Source organism: Oculina patagonica, chromosome 4 (assembly GCF_052425735.1).
Source record: "Oculina patagonica isolate OP01 chromosome 4, crgOcupat, whole genome shotgun sequence".
Classification (NCBI taxonomy): domain Eukaryota; kingdom Metazoa; phylum Cnidaria; class Anthozoa; order Scleractinia; family Oculinidae; genus Oculina; species Oculina patagonica.
The window spans coordinates 9,940,080-9,959,855 of record NC_135761.1 but is presented as its reverse complement, the minus strand read 5'-3'; the positions used below and the strand labels follow the sequence as shown (position 1 = coordinate 9,959,855).

The 19,776-nt window shown below is 39.8% G+C and overlaps 2 protein-coding genes across 2 annotated transcripts; one reads left to right on the top strand and one right to left on the bottom strand.

The window, feature by feature from the left end:
- The first annotated feature begins 599 nt into the window (after positions 1-599).
- LOC144649496 (metallophosphoesterase 1-like) lies at positions 600-13,127 on the top strand. The gene is made up of 6 exons (XM_078509002.1): positions 600-1,261; positions 3,884-3,987; positions 9,048-9,134; positions 9,843-10,044; positions 10,850-11,113; positions 12,424-13,127. The coding sequence occupies exons 1-6, from the start codon at positions 914-916 to the stop codon at positions 12,592-12,594; spliced, it is 1,176 nt and encodes a 391-aa protein (XP_078365128.1). The 5' UTR covers positions 600-913; the 3' UTR covers positions 12,595-13,127.
- A 2,275-nt stretch (positions 13,128-15,402) lies between these two features.
- Positions 15,403-18,365, bottom strand: LOC144649489 (orexin receptor type 2-like). Its single transcript, XM_078508985.1, has one exon. It carries the CDS (start codon positions 18,156-18,158, stop codon positions 17,130-17,132), a length of 1,029 nt encoding a protein of 342 aa, XP_078365111.1. The 5' UTR covers positions 18,159-18,365; the 3' UTR covers positions 15,403-17,129.
- Positions 18,366-19,776: the final 1,411 nt, after the last annotated feature.

Sequence of the window (19,776 nt, the reverse complement as noted above, 5' to 3'; positions counted from 1 at the left end):
GAATAGCGGTGCTTATAAGAATGGGAGCGCTAATAAGAATGGGGGCGCTTATTGGAATAGGGGCGCTTATTTACAAAAACACATTCGAAGGGGGGCGCTTATTCGGAAGGGGGCGCTTATTGGAAGGAGGGCGCTAAATCGAATCATTACGGTACATGGAAACGCAGTGTCCATCAGAAAAAAATAGGGTGGTCTATGTAGGGGAATTTCACTTTAAAAGCTGATGTCAAAAGAAAAAAAATCTAACCCCTAACAGATGATAAAGAAATGATTGGTTCCAATTTTTTTTAGCAAGGGGGTGGGTCATGTAATTTTCAACCCCCTATCAGGGGTGGGTCAGTCAGTTTTGAGCCCGAAGGAAAGGGTGGGTCACAAATTTTTCGAGCCACCACTTTTCCAATTGCTGTGGAACGATCGAATGAAACTTTTCAATGAGAAAAAACAAACACACTCGTGCCAAGCTTTTGTTGTTGTTGTTGTTTTTTTTTTCAGAACGATTGCGTGACGATGCCCACTGCGTTCAAAGTAGCTTTTTTCCAGCGGTTTTCTACTCTAGCCCAGGCTTCCTCGGTCTTGCTGAGAAGACGCCTGCTTGCAAGCTGTGCAAGCAAATACAGGGCGAATCGAAGTCGAGTACGTAACATGTGTGTTGAATTTCCTTTCTCATAGGAGCTGCTAAGCAGGAATGTTTGGGACTTGACTCCAGTGTCTGGGTGTTCTGCTGTTTTTCCTTCATTTTTTAGGGGAGAGATCGTCAGAAATGGAGTTAAAAGTACAGAAATGGAGCTGAAACCCTAGAGTGTTGACGATGCAGAAATATTTTCCAAGAACACACCTTGCCTGCATGGTATGATAATATGATGTGGACTTCTTCGATCGAGGCTTCATTTGAACTAGAGATTTTGTTTGAATCATGAGGTCGCCAAGTACTTTCATCTACACAGGAATGCTGAAGAGAGTGGCAATTTTTGCTGTATGCTTGTTCGTGTTTTGTGAATATTTGATATATTACCTTGTGATATACCAATGTTCTTGGCCTGAAATTAACATCGACGAAACGAACAGACAATATGAGCCTCTCAAAACAATGTTTCTGACTGATACACACTTGTTAGGGTCCCAAGATGGCCACTGGTTTGACAAACTGAGAAGAGAATGGCAGATGGAAAGAGCTTTTCAAACTGCTGTCTCTTATTTTAATCCTGATGTTGTGTTTTTACTTGGAGATCTGTTTGATGAAGGCATGAAATGCAGTGATGAGGTAAGCTAGAGGGTACATAAACAGATCGTTAACAGGTCAAAATGCCTCCAAGATGAAATGCCCCTGACAAACTTGTTTCTATACCCCCCCCCAGCACAAACTTGTTTCTATACCCCCCCAGCACAAACTTGTTTCTATACCCCCCCCCCAGCCTGCGAACGCAGACACATTCCGGCTTTCGCTTCTCTCCGCCGAAAAATAGCGTCTGCGAAACCGAGCCAGGTAATGATTTCTGTGACGTCAGATCAAGGTAACCAATGAAAATTTACCTTGTATATCTGAAGAGGTGCCACGCGTGTAGCCTGCGAGCAAGTCACACAATCGTCAGTGTGGAAAAAACAATGGCGAACGAAGTGGACACTGCATGATGAGGAGCGTCTGCAAAGTGTTTCAGTTTCATGCTTTAATTGGAAGTGGGGAGACGTACTCACAAATCTTTCTAATGAATTTGGGACATCAGCTATTTTCTAAGCATTTCCTGAGAGGAATATTTAGTATACTATTTTGATTGTCTTTCCGCTGCTCGTTAGTTGAATGAAGACCAGGTCAGCCTATTATCGTCGCTTGACCAAAATGCAATAGTGCTGAATACCACACGGTACATTGGAAGCCGAGAAAAGAAATATTGAAAATAGCGGATCACCAGGGTCTCAGATAGGTGAAATAAATATTCAGTAGCAGCAGTCGTTGCATGTTGACGAAACCACATGTACATGTTACTTGTTTTGTTGGTAAGTTTATTTTATTGTATATACTGTCACCAGGGATTTTAGGAAATTGTATGATCAACTGAGCGACTCTCTGAGATTCGCCTTTACGCAGCGGATCAAGATATAAACATAATTTTAGCTATCGCTGGAAACCTGCGAAAGTTTTATTGATTTTTATTCTTTGGGGCAAATTTTTGAGTCTTCATGGTGCAAAGAAGGGCGCTAAGAACGCTGAAGGGTTAAGAACTCGCAGGCCTTGCAATGACGTTTGTCACAACTTTTTTGTGTATTTTTTTGTAATTTCTCGAAAGGTGAAGATGAAACTCACCTGGTCGATTGTCCCGTCCGGTGTGTTGCTAGAATTTTTTACCTATCTACTGACAAAAAGTACATACATTAACCTCCTTTGCAACTGAAAATGTTCTTCTGCAAAGAAAAACTTTCACCTGCATAAGAAACCTTCGATGTTTCATAAAACTTGCCATAACATCTTGCTTGTTTCAGACAGCTCGAAACACAGCTTTGTCGTGAGGGTGCCACGCGGTGTGCACTTGTGTTTTATTCTGTCACTTAATCTGATTGGCCAAAGAGAAAACAAAATCGTTTCCTGGCTCGGTTTCGCAGACGCTATTTTTAAGCGGAGAGAAGCGACAGCCAGAAAATGCGTCTGCGTTCGCAGGCTTCCCCCCCCCCTCCCCCACTGAAATGCAGTTTTCTATTAACAGGAACATATCACATGATGCTCCCTAGGGAAAAAAAACTCACTAACTCCCTGGAGAGACAACAGCTTGAACCATGGACTTGCATGTGATCAGGGCTTGCCTCAAAACCACACTATGAACGCAAAGTAATTTGAAGTTTTGGACAAAAGCAATCATTTATCTATTGTTTGTACTCATACATTATCATTATCAACCAACAGAGTATACCTGCCAACTTTTTCTGGGTTAAAGGCGTGAGATTTTTATCCTAAGAGTGCTACGATTTCCGGAGATAACACAACCATTTCCGAAGATTTTCGAAGATGTCCGAAGTATTCCGAAGACATTCCGAACTGTATCCCGAACACAGCCCCAAGACTTGTTTTGCTAAACACAAGTACACGACCACATTCTCAAAGCTTTTCTTATCAAAACTCTGACATTTTCGGGGAAAGTATCGTCATAAACTCAGTTTACATGGAGTTTTCGTTTCTCACATTGGTTTGAGTTCACATATTTTTGGAAAGTGTGCCATTTATGGTTGTAACAACTCACAGTTTTCGACCAGGCGTGAGAAATTGGTTCATAAGCGTGAGTTGGCGTGAGATCGAAGTTTTCAACTCGCAGGCGTGAGACTCACGCCTAAGGCGTGAGAGTTGGCAGGTATAACAGAGCACAGTCCAATGTCTTGTTTGGAAGGTGTACAAGTTGTAGGGGAGCTCCACAGCGGCCCAAAGGGCCGCAGAGCGGAGCCCCATAACCATACAAAATCTACAGAAATAGGAAAACCATGAACTTGAGTTTTCATGGTCATCATGGCTAGCGGCATGGCTCGCGGGTGCACATGACGTACGTACGTCATGCACTCTAGAAATAGATTAACCCTAACCTCTTTGATACTGGGCATCCATGTTATGGTCAATTGACAGCTGTCAGTACAAGGTGTCCGCTGACAAGTATCATGTGACCATATCGTGGGCTCAGTTGTATACCTCATCGAGGTCACGTGTTTCTTTAAAGTTGACCGCTGACCGGAAAATGGTTTTTCTATTGGATCTTGGGCTCAAGTCCTATTTTTTTCCCTGTCTATTGGTAATGAAATTCAGATATTTAAATAAAGACCAAAGTAAATTACCTGGGAGCTCCGCTTTAGACACATTTGATTTTGATTTTGAAATTAATAATGACAAAAAATTTCCTTTGCCACATAGGAATGGGATCATTACATACAGCGTTTTCACAAGATGTTTCGTCATTCTGAACATACTGAATTCCATGTTGTGGTAGGAAATCATGACATTGGATTCCACCCTGAGTGAGTACACACATATTTAGTCCAGTCATTTTACTAAAAATAATGGGTCAACCTGCAACTAATTGCAACAGAAGAAATTCCAACGGTTTTTGACCGAGAAACTTATCGTTAATATCATATCAAAAGTCCCAGAAAATCCCGGCAGGGAAAGTCATTGAAAAATGGGTTTTTTTAGAAGCTCCGAGACACGTTTTTAGAGATGCACGGAAACGAGGCTGAATAAAGCTTTTCCAAAAATGCCCGTGTTTATGTCTTAAAAGTAAAAAATACAACAAAATTTGAAACGATATCTCAATTGGAAGGTTTTCTTATTTTAGAAATCAAGTTAATTTGTGATATTTCATCTGTACACAGCTTTAATTTTATGTCTATTTTAGTTGCTTGCCGCGTAAAAAAGTCGCAACCCTAGCCTGTGTATGGGACTGAATGACATTAAGTGAAGTTGGCTTTTTTATCTGGAGCGATTTTTAATTTTTTAATTTTTAATGAAACTTGTTGAACTGTTTAAACCTTTCTTCAAAAATAGTGATACAATTCAAGGAAGCTTAATTTTCGTGTGGAAAGAGAAATAAAAGCGTGAGTTGGCGTGAGATCGAAGTTTTCACTGTAACTCGGAGGCGTGTATGAGACTCAAACCCAAGGCGGGTGAGTTCACAGGTATAGTATGCTGTGTTTGACGCCTGCAGAAATTTTAATCTTCTTCGAACAAAATGGTTTAAGAACTTCAATGTCCTGTGCTCCGATCAGGTAAGTGTATTCTGAGTTCTCTTCAAGAGTAGTTTTTTCTTTCAAAATGGAGAAGTTTCCCTTTGCTGACTCATAGTGTATCACATCCAATGCATTGTTTCTAAAGCGATTCTAACGAGTTTTCTGGGCTACAGTATTTCTTTGAGTCTTTCAACGCAATTGAAATGCGACGTATCACATTCTGGTTTCAAAAATATTTACTAAAAAGCGAGATCACTGCATACAATGCTGCAGTGAGTTAAAATAAGAACAACGTTATCCTTTCTTCTACTTATAAAGAATGATATGTTTCCGAAAGGTTTTAAACCCGATTGCTGAAATTTATTGGGCGAAACATGGAGCGTCTATAATTCTATTGCACGTTTGACACAGTCTAATTTGTATCCTGGTTATTTTTTAGACCAGCAAGAGCCTAAAATGGATGAAATGTGTTGTGCAATTTGTCAAAAATAGTATCTCTCCGTCTGAAGGGAAGTGAAGGTATAAACCGCGCAATGACATCCAAACTATTCCCGGTCAAAAGGTACACAAGACATGTCGCCGCACGTATTGCCACCCTAGTAACATTGACCAAACCAAGAAACAAGAAATTGCAAGCTCGCAAACCTCAAGTAAACGTCGTTCATTGGATCGCAAGACTGAAAAATTCTTTAGCTGGTTTGTGGTAACAAAATTGATTTTGAGAAGCAAAAGAGAAAGCCAGGAGACAACCCTCGAGACAAGAGAGACTGTGCTAGACACATGTTCAGAAAGGGGGATTCTTGGGCTGAAGTGGTACAGGCGAGAATTTTAAATGTCTATGATTTGCCGGCCGTCGGTGCTGTTTACCATCATCTATGCAGCGTCAACTTCAGACCAAAAAACAAATGCCGAAAGTATCCAGTGCGTCCGATCAGCTGGATAGTAAGAAAAGAAAAAAAAAACGAAGCTTTCATCAAAGTGGCGAACTTTCATAATTACTGTCATGGATCTAATGGAGGAATATCTTGGTGACTCAGCTACTGCTGCATATAGCCACACCCATATGAAGGCAAGACTTCAGGAACACTTTGGCGATATGATCAGATTATTATAACCGAGATCAACGAAAGCCAATGTTGTAACATTTAGAAGTACTGCATCAGCTATTCTGCACGAATTTCACTCACAGCAAATGGAAGTTGATCTGGTTTCGGAAAAATTAAGTATCATCAGAACTCGGCTGCCTCAAGGTTGATTAAGAATGACATTAAATTGCTTAAAACATCTAACGAATCGAAACAGAAGCTGAGGAAAACGTTGACTTCCTTCCAGCCACGTTAAAGATGTTTTGGAGGGTATTCTGGTTGGTAAAGATAACGTGAAGTTAGCATCAATTGGACAGGCTATTGTTCAGACGGCGCGACCTAGAGAGATTCTTGCGCCTTTACAAGTTGGTTTAGCAGTGCAGCTTCATCACAACTTCGCATCGAGATTTCTAATAGACACCCTTCTTCGCAACGGCTTCTGTTCTTCGTACCAAGAGGTACAGCTGTTTAATCAAAATGCTGCATTGGACCAGGGAACTGATATGCCAGATTATGACGGAGAGTTTGCTCAGTACATAGCTGACAATGTGGACCATAATCTACATATCCTTGACGGGCATGATTTGTATCATCACTCCTGGCACTAACCGAAAAAGAAGCGTCCTGAGACGAACGTTAAGTCCTCAAGACATCTCAGCAGCTGGAAAAGTTGGCCTAGCCCGCCATCTGAGCCAAGGCAATCACAAGTGGAAATAAATTACAATGACGTAGTTGTTGCAAGAGAAGTAGATCCCACAGCGAATTTGGACATACTTTGGGAGACGGCGTCCCTGCTGTTTAACACCACACGCCCAACATGGGCTGGAATGATGCAAGATGTCCACCGGGGTAGCCATCAGGGGAAGTCATCAATAATATTTCTTTCGATGATCGACCTGAATCCAAGTGAAGTCACATGTATTTCCTCCACTCTGAAAACATGCGCGGCGCCACAACATTGCTAACCCCATCAAGATTTCGATGATAGCGATGATGACGGTGAGTTGACACAAGAGCTGGAAGAAACTGTGAATTTCGTTTTCATTTCACAAACGATGTTCTTTTAGAATATTTCACCATTGTGAAAGATATATTTATTTGTTGGCTCGCTTGCAAATTTTTGTGCGATCCATAAAAGGATAATAAACTATCGCAACTGCCATTTTTGGTGTAGACCGATTCGCTTCACAATTGAAAATTTAAATATAATGAGATTTATTTTGCTTATTGAATACTTTTTGATTAGTTTTTTCTCCGGATGAAAGTTTTCAAGCATATTTAAAGTATATATCATGGTTTTTGGATGAAATAAATGAAATTCTGGCAATAAACAAGCATAATAACAGAACTTCTGTTTTTGAGCCTCGTTTTCATGTTACGCAAAAGCACGACTTAGAATCCGTTAAATTTTCGAGATGTTCCCATGCATGGATCCTTTGGGACTTTTAGTATGTTGATCTAGAGACTTATTCGAAATGATTTGCGGTAAGAAAGCTTCTGTTGCAATTAGTTGCAGGTTCAACCACAAAATGACTGGACTAATTATATGAAACTCAAATTACGTACTAATTGCTGAGGCCCTATGCTCTTTACATAGCACAGTCTAAACTGTGTTCAAGTCTAGTGGCCCAGCAGGCCAGAGCTTATCCTGGTTTCAGTAGCATGAAGCGCCTTGGAGTATTTGCACTCCCCCCCCCCCCCCCTGGATGGGATGCTAGTCCATCACAGGGCTACCCCCAGCAGTTACAGTAAAAACCCGCGTGTAAGAACCTAGGCATTTAAGAACCTTCTGGCAGAAATTTGTTTTTTTAATACCCCAAAATATAAGAACCTGTTTAGCCGAACAAATTCCTACAGGTTCTTATATGTAGGGTTTAACTATTTAGTTTATACAGCTATTTCAATAAACGTTGTCGGTCAAAGCTAAAAGCTAAAAGGCAAGACCGTATGGCGTTCTGGGTATTCACTACAAATTTGCATATAAGCTTCATTAAGCATCATCGCACGTGGAGAATTCACGAGTTTGTTTTTTCCTCTCAGGAGGACTTTCTGTAGCTTTACTTTCACTGTCGCTTGGTTCTGAGTTTTGAAAATTCTCCTTAAATTCAGTGTAGCTAAAACCACCTTGTTTCACATGTCTGAAGAAATAGAAAACGGGCAAATTCGCGTTTGTCATGTCACTATATATTTTAGTATTCAGCACGTGCAGTTGCCCTCTTCTTCTACCCATACTGCCTTTCAGTCTTGTCTTTAAGCTTTGATCCCGACAACGTTAATTGAAATAGCTGTATATATAACTGCAGACAGTACTGTTTCGGCCTTCTGGGCCTCATCAGTGTAGTGCTGATGCTAGGATGGAGGTTAAGCTGTATAGCCACCCCAAATGATCCCACACTTGTGGTATCATCTAAGCCATGCCAGAGTGCTCAAACTAGTAAAAACTAGTGAGCATGCGCAATGCTAGCGGCAATGACTCATCCTAGTAGAGTGCTCAATTTGGACATGTAAAGCAAAGCTTTGTATGCCAAAGAGCTATATCTAACTGCAGACAGTACTGTTTCGGCCTTCTGGGCCTCATCAGTGCAGTGCTGATATATATATTTTTACCAAAAACCAGAAAGGTGATGTTACTGGGGTATATACAGTATGTTGTTGGACTTTTGGCAACATGGGTACATTAATAAATATTTATAATGAAGAACAGATCAGATTTTATACTATTTTCTGATAATCAACAACAATGTCTACTCTGTAGAAATTAAGAACCTGATTAAGAACCTACTTAGCCTGAACTGTCAATAAGTACCCCATAATACAAGAACCTGTTTTGCCAAACTCTGAAAAAAGTAGGTTCTTACACGTGGGTTTTTACTGTAATTCGCTGGTACCCATTTATACACCTGGGTGGAGAGAGGCACTGTGAGAGTTAAGTGTCTTGCCCAAGAACACAAGGCAGTGTCCCCGACCAGGGCTTGAGCGTGGAAAGAGACCGGCATGCTTACCATACATAGGCCACCAACTCCTCCCATTCACACATAGCACATGCTATCAACAAAGCATTTTCACCAGAACAAGGTCAGTTCAACCAACATGTTCATGTGAAACATCCACCCAGCTATATCCTGTAGTTTTCTCTTTGTTTTCCATAGTTCTTCTGTTTGTCCCTCTCAACATCCTGTTTGGTTTCAAATGCTTTGAATTTCACTGTGAGCACACTGTTTATCGTTGTAGAAAGATATTTAACTGATAATAAATGTTTCTTTCTAGGGCTTCTGATGACAAGCATCTGTTTAGAAGATTTTCATCTGTGTTTGACTCTCCCTCCGTTAAACTACTCAGCATAAGAGGAAACTTGTGAGTTTCTGTAACAAAGATGGTATTCTTTCTAGTAACAGTGTTTTTAATTAACAATAAAATTGATTGACTGGCATTTCTCTTTTCAAGATAATGTGGCAGTTTTATTTTAGGCCGCCAAATGCCCCAAATCTTTTCGATTTTTAAGTGCTTTTCTTCAGCGACACAATCAAAATAAAAACAGACCCTCCCACCCAATGCATATATCTGGTTAACAGAGAGTCTTTAAGTACTGTATTTTCTCGATTAAACACCAGGTAACGAATAAATGCCGTGTCTCCAAGGTGGAGTTGAATATAGGCCCCTAAGGTATTTATTTAAGGTATGATAAGCTGTAGCTATATCAGCCAGATACGTAGTTGTCAAAAACAACAAATAAAAACCGTTGCTAAATGAAAACCAGGCTCGAAAAACTGCAGGAGCGAATAAACGCTGGGTCAACCAGGTCAAGTTTGTAATATAAAACGCCAGGGGCATCTAATCGAGAAAATACGGTAATTAATAAAAATATTTTGAATGGCACATATAGATTCAGTTTGACAAAAAATATGCCTGTCCTTATCCTTGTGCTACAAACATAATTAATTTATGTATTGCTGCCACTTATAATTTTCAGTTTTCCTTAGCTTCCTGATTTTCAGAACTACATGCAAAATTCCCTTGAACTTCTGCATAAACTGCTTGTTTGATCCCTTTGATTTGCTGCAGGTTTGTGTTAGTAAATTCCATAGCCCTGCAGGGAGACGAGTGTTCTATGTGCTCTGAGGCCATGACTCAACTGACGAGTGTAGCTGAAAAACTCAATTGTCATCGAGAGAAAACCAAGAAAGAAATCTATGAACATCTGGCAAGGAAACAGAAGCCATTTTGTGAGCTGCCAAAAGATTCTCCAGCACCTATACTTATACAGGTAAGCAGTTTCTGAATTTTGTGTGAAGTGATCAACAGCTAATGTCGATAGTCAAACCTCTATTCAGTAGTAACCTCTATGAACATGGCAGGGGGCTAAGACTGTCCTTATAATACTTGGCGGGTTTTCATATTTTTGTGCAACTTTTACTTCAATTCTAGCAAATTTTTGTTTTCTGAACAGTTTCTAGACCGAAGATTTCCAAAGATTTTCCGATTGTTGTTTGAAGGCTGTACAAACATTTCCGAAGGTAAACGAAGTTTCCCAAAGACTTCCAAGGAAGTTTCGAAGATGTTTGAACTCACTCACGAGACGAAATAACTTAACAAACTAATTTTACGCTGGGCTCGCGATATTTCAGCGCCAAACCATGGAAGGGCTGAGCCCTCGCAATTTTCGTTTGGGGGGGGGGGGGGGCGGCTTCAGCCCCTCCTACTCCCCTGCTCTGCCACCTATGGAAATAGCCATCCGACCATTTATTAGAGGTTGAATGGAAAGTCTAAAAGCTGACTGTGTCTGCTTAATATCGTAAGAAAACTGGCCCCAGTTGTTCAAAGGGTGGATATTGCTATCCACTGGACAAATCACTATCCGGTTGATAGGCAGCGTTATCAACCTTTGAACAACTGAGAAGGGAGACATTTTTTTGGTGTTCTTTTGCATTAAAATATAGAGGGTATGAGCAGTCTATCAATTGTTGGCTTTTGGCTTTACTCAGTGCCAACAAAAACCTCAAGCTCACAGTCTAATTACTATAATTCAGTGATTCATCACTGGTCAACATATATTTCATTTCACTCCACAGCATTTTCCCTTGTACCGTCGAACAGAAGCAATCTGTACAGGAGTGGATGCTCCACCTCCTGAGGAAAAGCGATCAAGAAATAGAGAAAAATGGGAAGTGGTATCCAAAGAAATGTCCAAAAAACTTCTATCATTGATCAGGCCTCGACTAGTGTTGAGTGGCCACACCCATCATGGCTGCTATCTGGTACATGAAGATGGCACACCAGAAATGACAATTCCATCGTTCAGTTGGAGAAATAGGAATAATCCAAGTTTTGTGTTGGTAAGTCCATTAAGTAGCACTTGTTTATGAAGTTGTGGTAACTGTGTTTGAGTGGTGGCCTAAGAGTTATATTGATTCCCACTGGGTGCCCTTGTTCCCAAAATGCCCCAAGCTGGAAATACCGTATTTATTCGATTAAGCGCCCTGGGCGCTTATTAAATTTTTGGACCTTGAGAGTGGGCGCTTATTCGAGGTGGGCGCTTATTCGAGGCTGGGCACTTCACTATATATAATTATCTGTATGTTAATTTTTTCACATTTCACTTTTGATAATGATGACATGAAGTCATCGAAACGTCAAGTTACCGGTACTTTTTTATAGTTAATTTTCCTGTTAAAATGTCAGCAAATAGTAAGTTTATTTTTGTAACAAAACGATAAATAATAACAAAACGTGAAAATGTACCAAAGCAGAATTTTAACTGTTCATTGAAAGTTTCTGTAAAATACTAAGAAAAGTCGGTCATGGGGAAAGTCTTCTTAGTAGTACTTAGTCAATTTCAATATTCAATACTCCTCTTGTGCACTTGTGGGGTAGGGGTGGGCGCTTATTCGAGGCTGGGCACTTATTAACTCTTCCTATCTTCAGGATGGGTGCTTATTAGAGGTGGGCGCTTGTTAGAGATGGGCGCTTATTTGAGGTTGGGCGCTTAAATAAATACGGTAGGTTATGGGAGGAAGCAAACCTAGAAGCTAATAGGAGCACGGCATGTGCAATAGTCACCTCGCAGAGGAGACACAGCAAGCATTGTTTTTCCACCCCGCAATGTCCCATGTCCTTGTGCAAGGTGACTTTTGCGGGCAACTGAGTCACATGTTCACCAACTTGACTAACCTGAGGAAAATGAGGGACTATTATATTTTATAGTCTTTAATATGGATGGGCATCCACTCCAAATTCAGTTTCATTCATTTAACAACTGCATCATGCTGAATGGAAGGTGGGTGCCTGAGAAGTCCAGGGGCCCGCCTCCACTGTGACCAGCCAGCCCCTGGACAGTATAATGCTCTCATTGCTGGCAATCCCTGCAACCCAGCCATGAGCCTCCATATCCAGGCACCTGCCACACCGAGGTAACAGCCGCGAAGGTGAAGGGGTGGGAGGGTGGGAAGAAGTCAAAGAATGGACTGAAGCTGTGCTGTATGCTGCTAAAAACTCTAACCAAAACACTTTGAAGACTGTCACGAAAGCATATGTGAATTGCTTTCACCACTTGAGTGAAAACTGCTCTATACATTGACTAATCTCAAACTGAAATTGCAAACTAACATAATCGCACAGTTCACTCTTCTCTTTGTTTCCTTTGCAGAGCGTCATTACCACGGATAAGTTTGCCCTGTCAAAGTGTTTCATTCCCCAGGAGAGCACAGTTTTTGCTGTGTATATCATAGCTGTAGTTGTGTTTGTTTTAGCGAACTTGAGGTACCTCAGAACTCGTAGAAAATGCAGGCAATTTAAATCCGAGTTATGCGTAAGATGACATAGGTTTCTCTCCATAATATATCAGAACTTTCAGAGTTTTTAATTGAATTTTAAATTTTTCACCCGAAAAAAGAATTGTGATAAATGAAAGTACTCGTAAACGTTTGTCAAGTTTCAAATTCTCCTAATTAAATTATCAAGTCTCAAATTCTCCCGTTATAATTGTCACTGAAAAGACCTTTGTCAGGGGGTGTCAATAAGTTTGCATTGTATTATATTGTCTCTCGTATTTGCGCTATTTTCTATCCTAAGTCAGTAGCTAAGCAAACACAAAACAAAGTAAACAGTCGTCCTAACAGTAAATTAACCACCATTCTAGATACGTATTAAAGAGACACGATTTTTGTTTATTTATAAGACAAACATTTTAATACAACGCTCTGGAGCACCATATTTTTTAATTTACTTGTCACGAAATTCGCAGCAGCTTAATAAATAACATGCATTGTAATTTAACAAAACACGAATTGTAAGTAGGTAAATATATACCTGTAAAATTCATAATTTAGAATAAATAATTATATTGAACCACAAGAAAACGATTTGAGAGTGAAAGAAAAAGAGCTGGGGACGAGAGTTGTCGAGCGACTGAGGGAGGAGCGGAAAAAATGAGCTGCGATTGATCAGAAAGCAGTCCCTTTTTTCCCATCCCAACTGTTTACAGGTGGTGGAGATCCATCCTTTTAGCAAATCTACCACTGATAGCCGGAATGAAAATGTTCATTTTTTCCCTTTTGGATGCTTGACAATGCGCTACTACTGAAAGGAAACTTTTGATTTTTGTTTTAGATGATATAACTTGGCAAATCAATTGAAGCCATGCTAAAGAAAGAATGCGAAGAGAGTTGTCACGCAATGCGAGCAGAAGCGATGACGTTATACAAGGGGTTCTTAAGTAATTTTCAGGAAATTTGTCAAAAATTAACGTGAATGAAAGTAGCTGACGACTTCTGTGTTTAATGATTGGTCAAGAAAAGTTGCAATATGTTGTAGCGTGACATCCGATATACGATATCTTTACGATACTTCTCGCGAGCGAGCAAGGTCAATTTGTTTCTTTTTGATTATACTTTGTATTACCGGTAGCTCTTTCTAACTGCACGAAGTATTTTGCTTTGTGTTCTACGCGGCGATTTCTTGTTGAGTTAACTTGATTTCTGTTCACGAAACATTTATTATTCCTGTAGTTAGTTCCCAGTCCTATTCGGTTCAAATGATCAGTCGATCGCGCACAACAAAACCGGTCGACAGCCTCAAGGCATAAAGCGATGACTTCATCGCTTAAAAAGTGGCCCGGTCCTCAGGCCCCTTGCATTTCGCACGGGAAAAGGAGCACGGGCCTGATGGTTACACAGCAACACGCGGAGTACAACGGGCCCACAATTCTATGTACACCGCGTTCCAGGAGGGACGCCTGTGAGATGACGTGACAAAATCGGCGCGATGATCGTCCGTCCGACGCCCGTTCTTGTAAACTTTCGTCTTGTCGATTTCGCTCGATTTAATTCCTCGCGCCCCGATTGACTTCTTGTAGGGGCCTGTTTACATGATTCCGGAATGACTTTCATTCCGAAACGGAACTTGTCATGTTCCGGAATGAAGTTCATCTTGCATTCACATGACGGAGTCGACCAGCTCAGCCTAATGGTGGATTTCCACTGACGCGTATTTTTTTACGTGCGGGAAAAATTTAGAGACAACGTATGAACGACCTGCGTGAACGTTTACGCAAGCCATTCATACATTGTCTCTAAATTTTTTCACGCACGTAAAAAATTACGCGTCAGTGGAAATCCACCATAAGGCGTTTTTACGCGCGTGGCTTTCGCGCCAGATCAAAAACAAAGATGGCGCAAGTTTCATGCAAACATGTTATCGTGCCTATTAATGGCTACATCTGCAATTTTAACGAGCAATTTGACCATAAGGCTGCTTCTTTGGGCTAAACAGGAAATGCTTTTACTTTTTTTCATGAAACGGCATAAGGAGACCACAGTTTTAACTCAGTGCTCTCCTTATGCGGTTTCATGAGATGCAGTTTCATCTCGGAACGAAATTCGTTTTGTGTTTACATGATACCAAAATGAAATGTCATTCCAGAACGAAAATTTCATTCCGGAATGAAAACCGGAATAAACTCAATCCGGGATGACTTAACTTTCGTCTCGGTATCATGTGAACAGCTACAAAGAAATATATGGGGATGGAATGAACTCGTTTGGGAATGAAAGTCATTCCGGAATCATGTAAACAGGCCCTAGGTTTCTGAGCTATAATTACGAAACATGGCAGAGCAGGTGATTTGGATCCAAGACGTCAGGATCAGAGTAAGTCTTCATTATATCGAAAATGAGTTTTTTAATCATCATTTGACAAAAGCTTTCCTTTCACTGGTTGTATATCGATTAACACCAAATAATACTCAGTCAGGAACTTCAAGCCCATTTGTTGAAAGATTAATTTCAATAAACGTGATAAAATCTATCAGCTCTTGTAGAAAGCTCCTTAATGTACGCGCATTAACGGTTACGATTTTTAATTTGGTGTTTCCTCTTTGTTTCAGCTTTGTGCCTCGGGTAAATAAATTAGTCCCCTTTTTTTCTATATCAGTATAATTAAAGCTTCGTCGATCTTCATTTCACTAACACAAGGGAAAATGATGCCTCCGGATACAGAAATCGCCTGCATAATCAGCGCTCGTCTAGTGAATGATCACGACTTTCAACCAAGTTTGATCTTCCAAGGACCCAAACACGTTATCGCTGGAAAAAAAATATATATATATATAAATATATATATATTTAGTGTTCCGAGTATTTTGTCCCAATATTTAGCTACAATGGAGGTAGCGAAGATAAGAAGTGTGTTTGATGCTTTGTTTCACTTGGTTACCGTAATTAAGGGCTAAAATTAAGCATTGCTTGTTTTGTTTTTTCTTAACAGCTAACGACCATTAACTAAGTTTTCTTTGTTTATAGATCTTTTCCCATAAAGATAAGGCGCCGAAGATCTGCCTTTTAATTACACATGCATATTTCCTTTATTTTTTGAAAGAAACGCTAGAATGTTAAATGATTGTTTCCAAATTACGTGTCTAAAGGCTGAAAGGCTTTCGATGCAAATTTGATTTTTTTCCGTTCAATTTGTCACGGTCATGTCTCCGAATCCAACGCGCAAGAGAAAATAAAGTCTGAAAATTAATTATTCCACGTATACATTGTACAATGTTGTTATACACAGCTTCTTGAATCAAGCACTTGTTTTGTGAACTAGAAATTAATCCTACGTGGGTAAATAAAAGTTTTATTGTTATTTATCGAAAAAAAAAACACGGGAGCTAATGGTATCCTACAACAGAAAATTAGAGATCTAGTCTGGAACTGAATACAGCCTTTCAACGTTTTTTTTATTTTTATTTTTATTTTTATTTTTAACTTTTTGATATTTTGCCATGTAGCGCAAATCTATCGATGCAGAATTAGCAAAATAGCGCTGTTTTGCAAAATTTGACCATAAATAGGAATTTGCCTTTTAATAATTTTAAGGTGATCTTTCCAGCAGTGTCGATAAATTGTACCTACGTGGACAACATCGAAAGTTGAAAAAATAAAGCCACTTTCGAATTAAGGCGCTATCTATTGTTAGGCGACAAGAGTGGGGTCAAGAGCGACTACATCATGCTGCGAGAACTGGCTACATCTAAATCGAGTGTTTGGAAACTTAACCAGTTTTCCTTGCGTGGGTTCCTTTTTTCCATGCTGATCTATCATTATTCATATTATCGAAACGGAAGAAGTTGATATAACTCAACAGCTGCTTTTTTTTCACGTCGAAATCAACTTTCAGACTAAACATGTACACCGAAACTGATCTTTGTCGCTACGTGAATATTTAAATTTTGCACACACAAAAAAAACTCACGACAACAAAAAATAGTCGAATGCCAAAAATTCAATTAAAAGAGGCTCTCATGCAATAGTCGAATAATAAATCTGCAGCACGTATAAAGCAGTTTACAGTGTTAAAAAATGCGTACAATAGTGCAGATAGTTTGTACTTAGAGTATCCGTACGTGATCAAACCACAAGAGAATTAAATATAGAATACACAATGCATGAAAGTCATGAATAGAGCACTCCAACTTCCAGCTTTCAAATACACGCACAGTACATCCTCTTTAAATAAGAGTAAAGCTTGCCCTAACATGAAGTTTAGATTTTTGTTGTGTTTTTTGTTAAACATTTTAATCTTGACCTTTTTTGGACAAAGCAAGCCTTTAAGGATCTCTTCTGTCAATTTGACAATTATCGGAATATACACTCGGAGGGTAGATGAATATGTTTGATATAAACTTAAAGTTTCGCCACTCCTTGAAACAATAAACATTTGTCGCGTACATTTGAGCCTTGGAGCCTTAACGCTCAGGCTATGTAAAATCTTCCATCTTGCGCATATTAAATTTGTACATTTGTTTTTTTGTTGTATATGATATACAAAATGGTGTATATATAATCGATTAAACTTTCTCGCAATCTACAATGGCATCGTTTCAGCTCTTCCTTCCACGTTAACGTTCCCATTTTGTTCTCTTGCTTGAAGCTTGCGGCATCCTAGAAGACTTCTGAACTCTTCCCGGTATTTTTCGTTGAATACCGTGTACACAACAGGATCTGCGGCGCTGTTAGCAAAAACGAACATATTGGCAAAGATAACCCATATGTTGCACTGTGCACAGTTGCTATCGGTGAAGTCGAGTACAAGCCACACGATGTGATTCGGTAACGCACAAACAGCAAAGACTATAGTAATAACAATCGACATTTTCAGCACCTTTTCCGAGTCGCGCACTTGATCGGGCTGCGCGTCTGGCGCGTTCGGCCCGTTTTTTTGAAGTTCGCGGCAGATTTTAAGGTAGGAGCCAAACACGATCGGCAGTGGTATCACATACTCTGTGAAGAATATCGTGAACGAGTAGATGCGACTGAAAGTTTTCTTAGGTTCTGGCCAATCTTCCTCGCAGCGGCCAGTTGTGAGGTTGACTTTAAGCACCCACACATACGGCAACACCAAGACGAACGAAGCGATCCAGATGACTACGATTGACTTCTTTGCGGAAGCGAGACCCATTTGAGCTTTCAGGGGATGGACTATAGCACGATACCGGCTGTAGCCGATCGCGGTTAAAGTAAAAACTGATATGAAAGCACACATTGTTTGCAATGGGTAGAGCGCCTTACATAGCGCAGCGAAGTAGGGCCAGACACATGACTTCTCCTGAACGGGCAAGTCAAACGGTATACATATTAGGGTAAAAGCTAAGTCAGCCACGGCTAAATTGACCAAATAATAATTCATCACTGTCCGCATACGATGTCGTCGCCAAACCACCCAGCATACGAAACAGTTTCCACATACGCTAGTGACAAAAATAACGATAAAGAGCAAGTACTTCAGTATCCTCACCACCAATTCATTGTTAGGCGAGGAACAAATCTGCATGGAGCTCGAGTGATTAAATTTTGTAGAAATCTGCAACAGTTTCACGGTAGCGTTCATGTTCATCTGATTCCAATTTAGGGCGAGACGATTTTAATGCTGATTGCCGGAGTACGTTGTTGAATCAATGAGGATATTCCATTTGACAACACATCACAACACTTCCTTGCTTGAGGCTAGAAGAGCTGTCAAGCTGTTTCGAGACACCTGACAACGGGAAAAATTTGACTCATATCCCGCCAGGTCATTTTCGTGTGATCGAAAATGTTTTTTAACAAGTTGGAATCGAAAAAAAAAATTGTGATTCACTTGCCAAGTTCTATATTCATAAGCTAACTGTGTTCCCAATTGTCATGGAACAGTCTGCATAAATTAAATCAGCATGTCATAAATGAATCCGGCCTTGAACCTAACGCCTTTAATTATATTTTAGCGAGGGCTGTAATTTGTTAATTTGGCGCGAAATTTGAACATATCCGCGAGCGTGTGCTAAAACCGGAAATCTTAATTTATAAAATAACGTGTCTTGATCGTTTTCTACTGAGTCGCGCTTATTTTTCCAAGCGTTAGTTATCTTATGTAAACTACTAAGTAGGCCCCTAATAAACGATTTACACTACTTGACGTTAGAGAACAAAACACCACCAGTAGATCATATAAATATTGACGATGAGGGTTTTCCAATCAAGGTATTATTGGCCGTTCAGTTGATATGACTCGAAACTGTCAAATGTATGTATGCTGTTTAAACACCCTGCTTCCTTCCTCGTTAATTACGAGCCGGAGATATATTGCGAAAAAAACTTTAGCTCGATTAGCGGTAAGAAGCGAAACATCTCGCTTCCTTCTAAAAATAATTATCCATGCACCTGAAGGTCGTTTTTTCTAACGGAAATATCTCGTTCGCGTTTCAAGAAATCCAAAGACGCTTTCATTATTCCATATATCTATGTTAAACGGTGTTTTGCAAATGTTTGGGTGATTTTGGGGGATGTTGGGAGAAGAGAGTTTTTCTCAAAATATTAGTAAAATTTTAGGTAAATAAGAAACATTGGAGATTTAATGTGATTTTAAAATAAAGAAATCTTTAGTTAAAATTGGTAGACGGACACAAAACAGTCCCGTGACAACCTGGAGTGCTCTTTCGTGGGGGTCAACAGTCTGGTAATTTTTTTTCTTGCTTCAATCCCTTCTTTAAACCTCTTAAAATTTCATTCAAATTCAGGTATAACCCCCCTCCCTTAACATACACACGACGCAACGAGAACAATACCATTGTGTAGTTAGGTGATTACAACGGGATATTTCCATGAATTTTTTACACAGTTTATTATGTTTACTTGTTTTCTACCTATATAAGGCGATAAAACTGGCGATCCTGGCCATAAGATGAATCAAGAGCTGATATCAAAAGGTCAAAAATGCGAGATGTAAACACGGTGAAAATGCGTTTTATATATGTGCGCTCTGTAAAAAACTCATTTTCGCTTTACCTCATCACCAGAACGATAGCTGACAAATTCATTTTTTCGGTATCTGAGAGCTGAAGACTTTCGATGCAAATTTGATTTTTTATTTTATTTTATCACGGTCATGTTTCAAAACCCACGCGAGCGAGAAATTAGTCTAAAATTATTCCACGTTTGTATGCACGGCTAGCGTTCATGTTCAACTGACTCCGAAT